A 16713-nucleotide genomic window follows, 5' to 3' on the forward strand; every position below is an offset into this window, starting at 1 on the left:
AGAACGTGCCCTCTTTAATACCCATCACCAGGCTAACCCATCCTCTCCCCCCTCCCCTCTAGAACCCTCAGTTTGTTTTTCAGAGTCCATCGTCTCTCATGGTTCGTCTCCCCCTCCGATTTCCCCCCCTTCATTCTTCGCTTCCTGCTATCTTCTACTTCTTCTTCTTTTTTTTTCTTAACATATATTGCATTATTTGTTTCAGAGGTACAGATCTGTGATTAATCTTTTCTTTTTTCCTTAGTTGCTTTCTATTATCAAGAAGCTAGAAAAGTAGACATATATATATATATATTTCCTAGATATATCTTAGTGCTCACTAGTCCTTGACAATTCCATAGTTTACATTTAATTTCAATTTAAAATCTCTGGAATTATATGAAATATGCTAGCACCTTTACTCATATCCTTCCCCATCCCCAAGATTTCTTCTTAACCAATTTAAGCCCATAATTTTCTTTTAAGAGCTAGTTAAAGGTTTTTATCTTTCCAGAGAACTTCTACATTTAAGTTGCTAATCTGTTCATGGCTCTACTTCATAATCCTTTTAGTTATGGGTCTGTGCACTATCATCAACTTGTTTATATGTACATTTATCTTCCTAACTAGATTGTCTTTACCTTGTTGAGATGAATGAAAATGGTCTTTGATTTTTTAACATTAGGCTCAGCTACGGAAAACCATGAGGCTAATAAAGTCACTTGCAAGTTATTCAGAAAGATGAAGGAAGGGTAAAACAAATTTCTGAAAATGTGCCGTATTATACTAGATATATTTGATTTATTTATGAAACAATAGATACTTCTACTTTAGAACTATAAATTAAAATCCACAACATTTTAAATACATGATATGCCATTCTTTTCTGGGAGTGAGGTGGGGAAAAAGATGAGTTCCAGCATGGAAAACTTAACATTCTTCTCTATTCCGTAAACACTGATTTATAGTTTGTACTCTACCTCACTCTTTTAGGTACCTACCTCTACCATTATTTTCCCTCTCATTCCACTCTTTCCTCAAAAGAGACTTTCTAAGAAGCTGAAGAACTGAATAAGATACTTGCTTATTATATACTTATATCGTTGGAAACACAGACAATGCCAAACAAAATTTACTTGCTACTACCAATGTGGTTAACATTGTAGTTCACATTTAATTATTTATAAAAATTTAAAAAGTGAATGAATAAAGCAATACAATGAGGATAAAACAAAGCTGCTGTAACTAATAAAACTCTTAAGACTATAAAGTTATACATCACAAAAGCATTTTCCCTATATAAAAAAAAAGAGAGGAGATGAACTGTGGCTATACATTTTATTTATTCAAAATCTCCTCCATCCAAAGATGGCAATAGTGACCACATACCTGGTATGATGGCACTGAAGGATATGGGATGACTACTCCTTGGATCTGATTTCCAATGCTGCTGGGTTGGCCACCAACTAGGCTCTGACTCTGGGGTTGCTGAACTCCAACTAGTCCTTGGTAGTTTTGCTGGTGGTTGGGTATAACTTGATAACCTGTAATGGCACAGTGAGTTAAACCCTGCTTTGAATTTATTCTTTTTCATCTAATAGAATGTTTTGTGTTTTAAGCAAATACTTTTGTGTTTTGAAATGACAAAATTCTGTTAAAATAGCAAATCTTAAAAACCCTCTATTATGAGAGCTAACATTTAAAGGGTTTACTGCATAGGTAACTCCCAGCTATATTTTTCTCCGCTTAAAATACATTCAAATAAAATTTGTGTACAAAGATTTCCTTTATAGTTGAGGCAATTTATATGGTCACAGGCTTGGTTTACAGACAATTACTTTTCAGTGTATATTACAATCTATTACGACAACTAGTGTCTGAGGATCAGTACTGGTTACGTAATTCCTGGTCCCTGGGCAAGAGGAAAATGCAGGGGTGCTTGTTAAAAATTATTGAGAATTTTGAGTTGGTAATAGCAGAACATTAAACCAAACACAGGACCCTGTGTTACATCAGAGGGTGCATGCCAAGGAAGCTGGCCCTTCTGAAGACCAAAAGTAGGAGAGAGGAGAATCGCTTTTAAAGAATGGTTGTCATACTAAAATAGGAATCCTTATACTAGGAATGTGTCAAGGGCACAAGGAAAATGGAGTCACTTAGCAAATTTTTAGATTATTTCCTTATTATATTATTAAGGTCACTTGACAGAGAAACAGATCATGAAAGAGATTAAATAATTTGACTGCAGTCACAAATCAAACACCTAAGGGACAACTCTTCTCTAAACTAAAGGCACTATTAGTAACTTAAGTAGTAAATTAAGAGTATACATTTACTTTTACCAAGTGAATTCATCAGTTACTTAAATAACCACAATGATAAGCTTTGAGTAGTGAATAAGAATTGTATTAAAAAAAAAAAAAGAAAATAGGAATTGGTTTTGCTTCTTGACCTCAAGAGGATTCCTTTAGGTAAACCAACTATCTCAAAACTTATGTAAATTACTAGAAGTTACCAGAAATCATTTTTTTCTTTTTTAAAAGAAACCAGATAAAAATAACTAACCATCCAGCTTCAGGGTATTTAAAAAGTTTCTACAAAGATGAACCAAACTATAGTATTGCCTATACAAACTCCCACAACTAAACGTCAGTGAAATGATTTCTCTGGTAATACCATAAATATATTTCACTATCCTATAAATAGCAGTTTTCATTTCTATCCTTATTAATCCCTAAAGCAACAGAAATGGCAAAGATCGCATCTCAGGTATTTGACTATAGACAACAGCATCACTGCAGTTGCCTTTCAGCCTCAATGATTCTGCTCAATGACTAAATAATTGAATAAAATCTAGCATTAACCTTCTCTAAAGATAGAAATACAAAGCATATTTGTTAACTAATCAACATATTAACACCAACAAAGTAAAAATCCAGTTATAGTGAACTAGTTAAAAGTGAAAGGTTTTGTAAAATTATGCTATTTCTATGGCAATAGTGCTTTATGGCCATGTTACAAATGACTTCTGAGTAATCTAACTTTGTACAAAAAATTTATATTCTAATCCTAGTCAGTAATGAAGTGATTGATAATATGCTATTTTCTCAACTTCTCTGTGAATGAATTTTCTGTAATACTTAAACTTGTAGGCAGATAAAGGACAAGGGGAAGCTTATTTCTTGCCCTTTAGTCTAACAATTAACAGTCAATCCTCTTTTCAGTTTATCAAATCACATGTACTTCAAATTCATGCTCTAAATTCCAAACACCATCAAAGCATACATTGACACATTTCCACTCCTAGGAACATAAAGGGCAGGAATGGAAATGGGAAGTGAAGATACAACCTTTTCTTGTGTTGGAAACATTACCTCAGAACATACACATACAGAAGCATAGACCGCAGTGTCAGAATTTGGGCTCAGCTCTTTATAGACTGGAAAAGTAACTTACAATGGTCTTGTAAGAATATAGTCCACTACAATTGACAAGAAAAATGTAGAAACCTGGCAGAATTTGCTGCAACATAACCTGACTTCAAATACCTTGACTTATATAGTCACATCCCCCCAAGGAACTTCAACTATTTCTCATACTACTTTTGTAGTTTATTCAAAATACTTTCAAAGTTATGTTATCTTGAAATACAACTTTGAAAAAAAATGCCAATTTATGGACAGATGTGGCTCCGATTTCCTTTATTTAAATTCACTAATTTTTGGAGATTCACATTGGAGCCTCCCAGCCTAAAAATTCTCTCTTATGAAAAAACATCTGACAGTGAAAACTCTCAATAAATAGTTATAGATTCCATGTCAGAGAATACTGCGTTATAGAATTTGCATCAGTAAGTTTCCAATGGTATTTTAGATTCCCTAATGCAACCTAATCTCAATCAATATCCATGTCACAGTGTATCTCCACACAAACATCATGCACATTTTCAAAATGTGACAACATAACACGAAATCTAAAACATGTGACTCCAGCACCTCATCATTTGTAACAGAGCGTAGTAGGCTGTAAACCCAGGATATGACTGGCGGGTGATATAAAGATGAATAAGGTCCCTATCTTTGAATTAGGTATGCTTAGCCCTGACACCATATTAGAATAGTAGTATAAATAGGACTTATGAAAGCAGGAGGCAGAAATTAATCCTGACAGAGGTAGACATCTGAGCTTGGCCTTACGGGAAAAAAAAAGTCAAAAAAGTATAAAATGAATAATACCTGTGGGGAAAAGTAGAAGTAGAAGAGTTGTGAGAACACGAAGTTCTAGATTTGAAAGACTTGGAAAATAGAACAATGACTAAATGTTAGTACTTCATTCAGAAGTAGCATAAATACACTGGTAGCATATCCTTTTTTTTTAAAGATTTTATTTATTTGACAGAGACAGCGAGAGAGGGAACACAAGCAGAGGGAGCGAGAGAGGGAGAAGCAGGCTCCCCGCTGAGCAGGGAGCCCGATGCGGGGCTCGAACCCAGGACTCTGGGATCATGACCTGAGCCGAAGGCAGACGCTTAAGGACTGAGCCACCCAGGCGCCCCTGGTAGCGTATTCTTAAAACAATAGTGGAGCTATTAAAAACAAGAATGTCAAGCACTTTAAAAGAAAATACATTTCCTAAGAAGCTCTTATTAACATAATTTTGTTCACTACCTTATTTCCAGATGTTTTAAAAGCTGTAAGTAACCCTCCTACGTGGCACCTGCTGCATCACATCCTGCAAGCAGCGTGGACAGGGATGGGAGGCACTCCAAAGTGACTCCTGTCCTGGGGAGAGGGCAAGATAACCACACAAACTAGTTCCACTGCAGCCCCAGCAGATGGACTGGGGGCAGACAGCTGATCTGACTGCCAATCACATCCACCAACAAAAAGCTCTCAAGTGGCAGCACAGGAAGAGAGCTGTGCAGTTTGGGATCACTGCAGCCATGCCAGACAAATTGGGGGTAGGCATCTGGTCTGACTGCTGGCCCCACCTACCTACAAAAGCCTCTCAGGGGACCCTGCAGGGCAGTGCTATTGTAGACCCAGTGAACTGGATGAGGGCAGGCATCTGGTCTGACTGCTGACACTGCCCAACTACAAGCCCACAGGGGCCCTAAACAGCACAGGGACTAAATCCTGTCCACAGCATGCAAGGTGGGCCACTGCAGCTAAGAGGACTGAAGGCAAATGTGGCTCAGATACAGCAGCAGCGCACACGCAACCCATGGAGGAGACACCCTGAAGAACCGGGTTCAGATCAACAGGAAACATTGTGCTACAGGGCACCACCCGTCTTCCTAAGGCCACTACTTTCAAGATCAGTAGACATAGCTGACTTCCCTAATACACAGAAACAAACACAGAGAGTTAGACAAAATGAGGAGACAAGAATATGTCCCAAATGAAAGAACAGGACAAAATTGCAAAAAAAAGAGCTAAATGAAACAGAGATCAGCAATATGCCTGGATAAATAATTCAAAGTAATGATTCTTTGTAATGATACAAAGATACTAACTGGACTTGGGGAAAAAAATGGACAAACTCAACGAGAACTTCAACAAAGAGAAAAAAAAAAACAAACAAAAAACCAGTCAGAATGAAGAATTCGGTAACTGAAATGAAAAATATACTAGAAGGAATCAGCAGATTAGAGGATGCAGAAAAACAGACCACTAATCTAGAAGGCAGGGTAATGAAAACCAAAAAGAAAAAATAATAATAAAAAATGAGAATAGGTTAAGGGAGCTCAGCAACATCATGAAGTGTAATAACATTTCCATTATTGGGATCCCAGAAAGAAATGAGAGAGAAAAGGAGGCAGAAAATTTATTTGAAGAAATAATAGCTGAAAAATTCCTGAATCTGATGAAAGAAACAGGCATCCAAATCCAGAAGACACAGAGGGCCTCCAACAAAATCAACCCAAGGAGGTCCACACCAAGATACTTAGTAATTATAAGCAGTGATAATGAGAGAATTTAAAAAGCAGCAAAAGAAAAGAAAACAGTTACTTAGGAGGAAAATCGCAGAAGACAATAAGCTGATTTTTCAGCAGAAACTTTGCAAGCCAGAGTAATATGATATACCTCAAAGTACTGAAAGAAACCACCAACAAGAACACTATGACTGGCAAGATTATCATTCAGAATAGAAAGAGAGAGTTTTTTAGGCAAACAAAAGTTAAAGGACTTCACCACCATTAAACCAGACTTACAAGAGAAATTAAAGGGAACTCTTTGAGTGGAAAGAAGGCCATAATCAGGAGTAACAACATTATGAAAGAATAAAATTTCATATGTAAATACAAACACAATAAAAGTGGTGGATTAATCATTTATAAAATCATTACAGAGGTTAAAGCACAAAAGCAGTACATTAAATTATATCTATAAAAAGCGTTTAAGGGATCCACAAAATAAAAGGATGTAAGATATGACATCATATACATAGATTGTGGGTTGGAGGAGATTATAAATTTGTTCTCTTACAACAGGTTCAAAGTTAAATTGACATCAATGTAATATAAACGGCTAATACATAAGATGTTACATATGAACCTAATGGTAACCACAAATCAAAAATCTGCAAGAGATACACAAAATAAAGAGAAGGAATCTTAGCATTTCACTGGAGAAAGCCAGCAAACCACAAGGGAAGAGAGCAAAAGAAAGGAAAAGAGAACTACAAAAACAACCATAAAACAAGTTAACAAAATAGCAGTAAATATATACCCATCAATAACTACTTTGAATGTAAATAGACTAAATGTACCAACTAAAAGACATACGGTGAATGAATGGATAAAAAAAGCAAGACCCTGGGATGCCTGGGTGGCTCAGTTGGTTAAGCATCTGCCTTTGGCTCAGGTCACGATCCCAGGGTCCTGGCATCAAGTCCCGCATCAGTCGCCTTGCTTAGCAGGGAGCCTGCTTCTCCCTCAACCTGCCACTCTACCTGCTTTTGCTCTCTCTCTGACAAACGAGTAAATAAAATCTTAAAAAAAAAAAAAGGCAAGACCCACGTATGTGATGTCTAAAAAAGTCTTACTTCAGACCTAAATAATCATGCAGGTTGAAAGTTAAGGGATACAAAAACATTTACCATGCAAATGGAAGTGAAAAGAAAGCTGGGGAAGCAATACTTACCTAAGACAAAATAGTCTTTAAAACAAAGACTGTAACAAGAGACAAAGAAGGATACTACATAATGATAAAGGGAACAATCTAACAACAGGATATAACAATTGTAAATATTTATGCACCCAACACGGGAACACTTAAATTAACATAAAGTAACTATTAAGAGACATCAAAGAAGAAACTGATAGTAATACAATAATAGTATGGGACTGTAACACTCCAATGTTACATGGATAATCAATGGATAGATCATGATGGATAGATCATCAATCAATGGATAGATCATCCAAACAGAAAACAAGGAAGCAGTGGCTGTGAATGACACATTGGATCAGGTGGACCTATCAGATATATTCAGAATATTCTTTCAAAAAACAGTGTAACATACATTCAAATGCACATGAAACAGTCTCCAGAACAGATCACTTGTTATGCCACAAAACAAATTTCAGTAAACTGAAAAAAATTGAAAACATATCATGCATCTTTTCTGACTACATGGTATGAAACTAGAGATCAATTACAAGAAAAAATCTGAAAAGAATACGAATACATGGAAGCTAAATAACATGCTACTAAACAATGGATGGCTCAACCAAGAAATCAAAAAATACATGGAGACAAATGAAAATGAAAACACAATGGTCCAAAATCCTTGGGATGCAGCAAAAACTGTTCTAACAGAGAAGTTTACAGCAATACAAGCCTACCTCAAGAAGCAAGAAAATTTTCAAATAAACAACCTAATCTTAGACCTAAAGGAGCCAGGAAAAGAACAAAGCCCAAAGCCAGTAGAAGGAAGGAAATAATAAATTTTAGAGCAGAAATAAATGAAATAGAGACTAAAAACACAACAGAACAGATCAATGAAACCAGGAGCTGATTCTCTGAACAGACAAACCATTACCCAGATTCATAAAGACCAAGAGAGAGACAGATACAAAGAGAAAGGACTTAAATAAAATCAGAAATGAAGGAGGAGAAATAGCTGACAGCCACAGAAATACAAAGGATTATAAAAGAGTATTATAAAAAATTATATGCCACAAATTGGGACAATCTGGAAAGAATGGATACATTCCTAGAAACATATAATCTTCCAAAATGAAATTAGGAAGAAATAGAAAATCTGAATCTCTCAATTACTAGCAATGAAATTGAATCAGCAATCCAAAAGCTGCCCCAAAACAGAAGTCCAGGACCAGATGGCTTCACAGAGGAATTCTATCAAACTTTATTTATTTTAAAAGTTTTTACTTATTTATTTGAGAGAGAGAGAAAGAGAGTGTGAGAGATCACAAGGAGGGGGGAGGGGTAAAGGGAGAAGACTCCCTGCTGAGGAGGGAGCCCGACGCAGGACTCAATCCCAGAACCCTGGGATCATGACCTGAGCTGAAGGCAGAAGTCTAACTGACTGAGCCACCTGGGCGACCTCTATCAAACATTTATTTATTTATTTATTATTTTTTTAAAGATTTTATTTATTTATTTAATAGAGAGAGAGAGAGAGACAGCGAGAGAGGGAACACAAACAGGGGTGAGTGGAAGAGGGAGAAGCAGGCTTCCCGCTGAGCAGGGAGCACAATGCAGGGCTCGATCCCAGGACCCTGGAATCATGACCTGCGCCGAAGGCAGTCGCTTAACCAACTGAGCCACCCAGGTGCCCCTCTATCAAACATTTAAAGAAAAGTTAATACCTACTCTCAAACTATTCCAAAAAAAAGAGAAGAGGAAGGAAAGCTTCTAAGTTCATTGTATGAGGCCAGAACTACTCTGATACCAAAACCAGATACACTACAAAAAAGGAAAACTACTGGCCAATATCTCTGATGAACACAGATGCAAAAATTCTCAACAAAATATTAGTAAACCAGGGTGCCTGGGTGGCTCAGTTGGTTAAGCGACTGCCTTCGGCTCAGGTCATGATCCTGGAGTCCCGGGATCGAGTCCCGCATCGGGCTCCCTGCTCGGCAGGGAGTCTGCTTCTCCCTCTGACCCTCCCCCCTCTCATGCTCTCTCTCTCTCATTCTCTCTCTCAAATAAATAAATAAAATCTTAAAAAAAAAAAATATTAGTAAACCAAATCCAACAATACATTAAAAAAAATCATTCACCAGTGTAGAGTGAAATTTATTCCAGGGATGCAAGCGTGGTTCAATATTTGCGAATCAATCAATGTGATACATCACATTAACAAGAGAAAGGATAAAACCACATCATCATCTCAGTAGATGCAGAAAAAGCATTTGATAAAGGACAACATCCATTCATAATAAAAACCCTCAACAGGGGCGCCTGGGGGCTCAGATGGTTAAGCATCTGCCTTCAGCTCCAGTCATGATCCTGGGGTCCTGGTATGGAGCCCCGCATCAGGCTCCTTGCTCAGTGGGGGGCATCCTTCTCCCTCTCCCTCTGCTGCTCCCCCTGCTTGTGCTCTTTTGCTCTGTCAAATAAATAAATAAAAATCTTAAAAAAAAAAAAAAACCCTCAACAAAGTAGGTTTAGAGGGAACAAACATATATAATAAAGCCCACATACAAAAGACCCACAGCTAATATCATACTCAGTGGTGAAAAAGACTTTTCCTCTAAGAGCAGGAACAAGACAAGGATGTTTACTCTCACTACTGTTATTCAACAAAGTACTGGAAGCCCTAACCCCAGTAATCAGACAAGAAATAAAAGTCATCCAAATTGGAAAGGATGAAGTAAAAATTTCACTATTGGAGATGACATAATATTATATATAGAAAACCCTGAAAATTCCACCAAAAAACTACTAGAAATGATAAATGAGTTTAGTAAGGACACAGGATACAAAATTAACATACAGAAATCTGTTGCATTACTATACACTAATAATAAAGTAGCAGAAAGAGAAATTAAGAAAACAATCTCACTTGCAATTGCATCAAGAATAAAATACCTAGGAGTAAATTTAATCAAGAAGGTACTTTGAAACTACCAAACATTAGTAAGAGAAATCAAAGATGACACAAACAAATGGAAAGATATTCCATGCTCATGGATTAGAAGAATCAATATTGTTAAAATGTCTATACTACCTAAAACATTTTTTACTGAACTAGAACAAACAATCTGAAAATTTGTATGGAACCAGAGAAGACCCTGAATAGACAAAACAATCTTGAAAAAGAACAAAGCTGGAGGTATCACATTCCTAGATTTCGAACTACAGTATAAATCTGTAGTAATCAAAATAGTATGGTACTGGCACACGGAGAGACACATGCATCAACAGAACAGAATAGAAAGCCCATAAATAAATATTTATATGGTCAATTAATTTATGACAAAGGAGACAAGAACATACAATGGGAAAAAGTTTCTTCAACAAACGGTCCTGGGAAAACTGGGCAACTACATGCAGAAGAATGAAACAGGACCATTTTCTTACACCATATACAAATAAACTCAAAATGAATTAGAGTCGTTAAGTGTGAGACATGAAATCATAAAAATCCTGGAAAAAAACATATGCAGTAATTTAGTTTTAAGAGTTTACTTATTCATTTTTTATTTTCTTTTAAGATTTTATTTATTTATTTGAGAGAGAGAGAGAGAGAGAGAAACAGCATGAGAGGGGAGAGAGTCAGAGGCAGAAGCAGGCTCCCCGCTAAGCTGGGAGCCCAATGTGGGACTCAATCCTAGGACTCCGGGATCATGACCTGAGCCGAAGGCAGTTGCTTAACCAACTGAGCCACCCAGGCACCCCAGCTTACTCATTTTTTAAAAGTAATTTCTACAGCCAACAGGGGGCCTGAATTCATGACCCTGGGATCAAAAGTCACATGCGCTACTGACTAAGTGAGTCAGGTGCCCCCCAGGCAGTAATTTCTTCTTTGACATTGCCTTAGAAACATTTCTCTAGATAGGTCTCCTTGGGTAAGAGAAATAGCAAAATTAAACAATTGGGACTATACCAAACTAAAAAGCTTCTGCACAGCAAAATAAACCATCAACAAAACAAAAAAGTAACCTACTGAATGGGAAAAGATATTTGCAAATGATATATCCGGTAAGCGGTTAATATCCAAAATATACAAAGAACTTACACAAGTCAACAACAAGAACCCTCAAATAATCCAATTAAAAAATGGCAGAGGACATGAACAGACATTTCTCTAAAGAAGACATACAGATGGCCAACAGACACATGAAAAGATGCTCAACATCACTCATCATCAGGGAAATACAAATCAAAACCACAATGAGATATCACCTTATACCTGTCAGAATGGCTAAAATCAAAAAACACAGGAAATAACAAGGGTTGGTGAGAATGTAGAGAAAAAGGAACCCTTGTGCACTGTTGGGAGGAATATTAACCAGCGCAGCCATTGTGGAAAACAGCATGGAGGTTCCTCAAAAAATTAAAAACAGAATTACCATATGATCCAGTAATTCCACTACTGGGTATTTACCCAAAGAAAATGAAAACAATAATTCAAAAAGATATATGCACCCCTATGTTTACTGCAGGATTACTTACAATAGGCAAGATATGGAGGCAATCCAAGGGTCCACTGATAGATGAGTGGATAAAGAAGATGTGGTATAATATATGTACACCATGGACTATTACTCAGCCATAAAAAATAATGAAATCTGCTATTTGCTACAACATGGATACACCTAGAGAAAGACAGATACCATATAATTTCACTCATATTTGGAATTTGGAAAACAAAACAAAGGAACAAATAGAAAGACTGAAACAAAAACCAGACTCTTAAATAAAAAGAATAAACAGGTTGTTATGAAAGGGGAGGTGGTTGGCAGGAATGAGTGAAACAGGTGAAGGGGATTAGGAGTACAGGTATCCTGATGAACACTGAGTAATGTACAGAATTGCTGAATGATTATATTGTACACTTGAAACTAACAACATTGTATGTTAATTATACTTAAAGAAACTCCACTGTACAGGTAATATAAAATTGATCTCTTTTAATTGTTCTCTCATGATGTATGCCTTAAAAAACAAAAAATTAAATGGTGTGCTTTTTAAGAGTAAGGTTAGAAACTTTAACATCCCCCTTCCCCACCCCCATTAAAAACAAAGAAACCTGTATCAGCTATTGCAGGGCTAAGCCAGTAAGCAGGCATTCAATATTATACTTACTGAATAGATAATAGAGAAAAACATATTCTTAATAGAGAATCAAAATAATATATGCTTCTACATGAAACCAGAAGCTTACTATGCATGCTGACAGGCAGACCGAGAATGGCATTTTTCACTCTTCATGTTCAGCAAATGGCTCTGTAAGCAAAAGCTGAACTTAAGTTTTAAGGTAACATGTTTAAAATACGGTTAAACACATTAAATTGCCCTTTCATTAAAATGAAACTTGACCGCATGATTACAAAGCACCTCAGTGAATTCATGAATTCTTGGGTCACTCATAAATCCTCTCCTTAGAATCTGCACTGCAGCTGAACTGCAGATTTCATGTCATTAATCTCGAAGTGTTTACTTGATAAGGAGTAACACCAAACTGTTTTAGTTTACATTTAATACATAAAGCTTGAAACAAAGGTTTTATTTCAATATTTCTGAATAAGTCTGGACATTTAAAACATCTCTTAAAAAAGCCTTACTTGATTATACTATAGGTTTTCATAGTAGAACATTTGGAAAATACAAAAAAGGAAAAAGCCACTATAGAAAAATCCGTTTTTGTAAAACAATTCCTCATAGATAATCACAATTTACATGTATATATAGATAGCCTTATTTCTATGCTCAGATATAATATAAATATCCACTTACACTATTTATAGAAATGGCACACATACTGTTTTAAAACCTTTTCCATGTAATGTTTCCATAGCTATGGATAGATAAGATTAACAGAAATTTTTAGAAATGATGGGAAGTCAATCAGAGGAAGACAATTACCATATGATCTCACTCAAATGTGGAATTTAAGAAACAAAACAGAGGATCATACGGGAAGGGAGGGAAAAATAAAACAAGACGAAATCAGAGAGGAAGACAAACCATAAGAGACTCTTATTCATAGGAAACAAACTGAGGGTTGCTGGAGGGAAGGGGGCTGGGGGCCTGGAGTAACTGGGTGATGGGCATTAAGGAGGACATGTGATATAATGAGCACTGGGTGTTATATAAGCCTGATGCATCACTGACCTCTACCTCTGAAACTAATAATACACTATATGTTAATTGAATTTAAATAAAAACAAAAACAAAACAAAAAAAATGGGAAGGAACTATTTAAGTAAATTTTCTTAGAACATATTTAGACCTCAAGTTAACAATTCAAGGATGAGAAAAGAAGTCAACTGATGTGAACTCTGTTGTACTTTAAGGAAAGGGCATATGTTAAGAAGCTAACAAGACAAAAAGACTAAATATTTTAGAACAAACTATGTCGGTTTCCTCTGGCCACTCTGGAATTCAGACCAAACACAAATTTAGCCCAAAATTCTTATGCCTTTTCATTTAGGATACTACATAATGTTCTTTTTTTTTTTTTATGGTACCACAAAGTAACATTAGTAGCTAACATTACATGACATTTACTAGGTTTTGGGCACTGTTCTAAGCACTTTATATATGAAGTGAGATGAAGAAACAAAAGCACAGAGAGGTTCACACCACATTGCCCAAGGTTACCTCCCCGTAAGTGTTGTAGCTGGGATTTTCACAAAGTAGTCTGATTCTAAAATTTTCTTTTCTCAGGGACAAATGTTGAAGTAGAAAGAGTATTAGAGTAATACTGCTCAAATAAGCAGTATTACAGTCTCCTTCCATTTTTTTAGTATTTTGGTTAATGAAGACTTTTACTGTAGTTTAAGATACTTGTCTCAAGATAAATTTAATTATAGGAAAAAAATTATTGCAAATAGTCAAACAACAAGGGAACCTTTTTCATTTGAATTTAAGATTGTTTGTATGTATAAATATGGTTATCCAAAATAGGAATCAGAGTGAAAAGTTGCTGAACAGTTGGTGCAAATGGTAGTTATATGAACTTGGAGCTAAAAAAAAAAGACCATATATCAAAGAGTTTAAACGATCAGCCCATAATGTCCTCTCCTTGGGAGGGACTCTTCTTTACTTGTTTTGCCCATTACTCTCAAGGTGCGTGGTTTGTGACCTCCTGTATTTCAAGATTACACTTCCTTGCCTTATTATAATTAGATCTCACATGTACATGAAACAGTTGGAAGAGAAAAAGGAGGCTCAAATGGTGACATGTTTCAGGTTCATGTCCCTTGATCTGTGTCTCTCAACCTAAGTATTTTCATGCCAATCTTCAATGTTTCTTGTTGGGGTTTAGCTTTGCTATTTTGCTTCAAAGGCTGACTTTGCTCAAAATGTATACTGTTTCTATATCTCAGATGAATCCACACAAGATTTAACAGAATTTTCATTATCTGGATCTCTTCTCTGCAAAGTTGACTTGTTTTGCCAAGAAATCAGACTCTACCTGGTGGGGCAAAGCTAGCTTTAACCTGGATGCCTGCGTACAAAGGGCAATGTTCTGTATCATGGGTTAAGTCTTAAGTGCTTGTGAAGCAATGATTTTTTTTTCTATACAGAGTAGCTTTACATTCACGTTTATATTTGAGGCAGGAAAACTCACCAGGTATGAACCCCACTGGGCAGGAAGCTGCCAGGGCTTAAGGACTCTTAACTCTAAGCCTATTATGGCTGAAAAAAAAGTTATCATTTAACATTTGATACTCTGTATGACTAGCACCTCAGGAGGTGAATTCTAGGGTAATTTGGACAGGTGACCAAACCTTTTTCTAGAAGTCACAATGAGATGCCAGACCACTCATTCCAATAATGACAACAAAAAACCCACAACCTAGTAACTAGTTGAAAAGTATGTAATTTTTTTAAAAGATTTTATTTATTGGTCAGAGAGAGAGAGAGTGAGAGTGCGCACAAGCAGGGAGAGTGTCAGGCAGAGGGAGAGGGAGAAGGAGACTCCCTGCTGAGCTGGGACCCTGATGTGGGACTCGATCCCAGGACTCTGGGATCATGACCTGAGCCGAAGGCAGACGCTTAACCTACTAAACCACCCAGGCACCCCAAAAGTATCTAATTTTGGAGTGTATTCTCTAAAGAGCAGGATATTAAAAGTTGCAAAAAGACTGGGGCACCTGGCTAGCTCAGTCAGAAGAATGTGTGACTCTTGTTCTTGGGGTCGTGAGTTCGAGCCCCATGTTGGGTGTAGAGATTACTTAAAAAAAAATAAAAAAAAGTTGGAAAAAAGATTAATCGACTTTTTTGGGTGATGTAAGACCATGGGAATTATGTTGGTTAAAGTTACTATAACCACAGGGAAAACTAGAAATATTCAGTTCAAAAGCACTAAAAACAGAAAAATCCACCACATCATTCTACTAATCAAATTAAAGATAAGAACCTTACCACTGTCTATGCAAGACAAAGTCATTAATAATTTATTAGCAACATAATATAAAGGATCATCTAATCACAAGTATGCCTCACTTTATGCACACTTGGTAAATAAAATTTACATTTAAAAGAACTGTTCAAGTTACTCACAAATTCCTCTGAACCTGTGTTTAAGCAAAGGAATCTCAGGCTGCTAAGTGTCAACTGTTACAGAGTGGCAGTAGAGAAGTGGCACTGTGGTTCAAGTTCATTGTCTAATTATTCAGTCTAAAAGGAAGGGAAGGGACACAGTTCTGGTAGTTTAGATGGTATAGTTTGAAGACTGCCAAGTATGAGTAAAAAAAAAAAATAGTGATCTCGAAAAGAGGGAGAAAGCCGAAGACCTGGAAAGAGGAAGTAGATTCCTAGAGAATGAAAAGTACCATTAGGTTGCTGGAGGGGAGGTGGACAGGGGAATGGGTTAAATAGGTGACTGGGTAGAGGCACCTGGCTGGCTCAGTCAGAAGAGCATGTGACTCTTGGTCTCGGGGTTGTAAGTTCCAGCTCCACGTTGGGTGTAGAGATGACTTAGATAAATAAACTTTAAAAAAAAAAATAGGTGACGGGTATTAAGGAGGGCACGTGTTGTGGTGAGCACCAGGTGTTGTATGTAAGTGATGAATCACTAAATTCTATTCCTGAAGCTAATATAGCACTCTATGTTAACTAGCTGGAATTTAAATAAAAACTTGGAAGAAGAAAAAAAAATGCTAAGAGTATTTCCAGTATTCTAACACGCAATATATCACCAACTTGGCTACACCTAAATTATTCTTCCTTTAATAATAAGTGTTTCAGTATATCAGAAATTAAAAAAAAACACAAATCATTCCTTCGATCTATCTAGGTTTAACCTGGAAGTCAGAGGAAAATAGGATCTATATCATCTGTAGAAATTTGTGTCAATATTGTGGGAAAACATGTATTTTGTAAAGTAAGCAATGCCAATAAAAGTGATACCAAACAACAGAAGAAAAACCTCCAGACCTCAACATAGGTGTTACTTAACAATGTCATTCTCCTTTGTTAAAGGACTGCACTGCTGCAATATTACCCCATTTCTTCCAGCACTTTCAGAGAAGAGTACAATCAATTCTGCAAGCAAAGAGAACTAGGACAATATAAATTGATGGCT

The 16713-nt window shown here is 36.5% G+C and overlaps 1 protein-coding gene across 11 annotated transcripts in view; it reads right to left on the reverse strand.

Annotated features, from left to right (window-relative positions):
• Positions 1–16713, reverse strand: part of R3HDM1 (R3H domain containing 1) — a 128226-nt gene that overhangs the window by 53267 nt on the left and 58246 nt on the right. For all 11 annotated transcript variants that reach the window (XM_006737743.3, XM_031032913.2, XM_031032909.2 and 8 more), the window contains one exon: positions 1369–1523. In XM_006737743.3, the coding sequence (XP_006737806.1) occupies positions 1369–1523 (155 nt within the window). The remainder of the gene's footprint in view (positions 1–1368; positions 1524–16713) is intronic.

This window comes from Leptonychotes weddellii, chromosome 3 (assembly GCF_054177405.1).
Source record: "Leptonychotes weddellii isolate Sample4059 chromosome 3, ASM5417740v2, whole genome shotgun sequence".
NCBI lineage: Eukaryota > Metazoa > Chordata > Mammalia > Carnivora > Phocidae > Leptonychotes > Leptonychotes weddellii.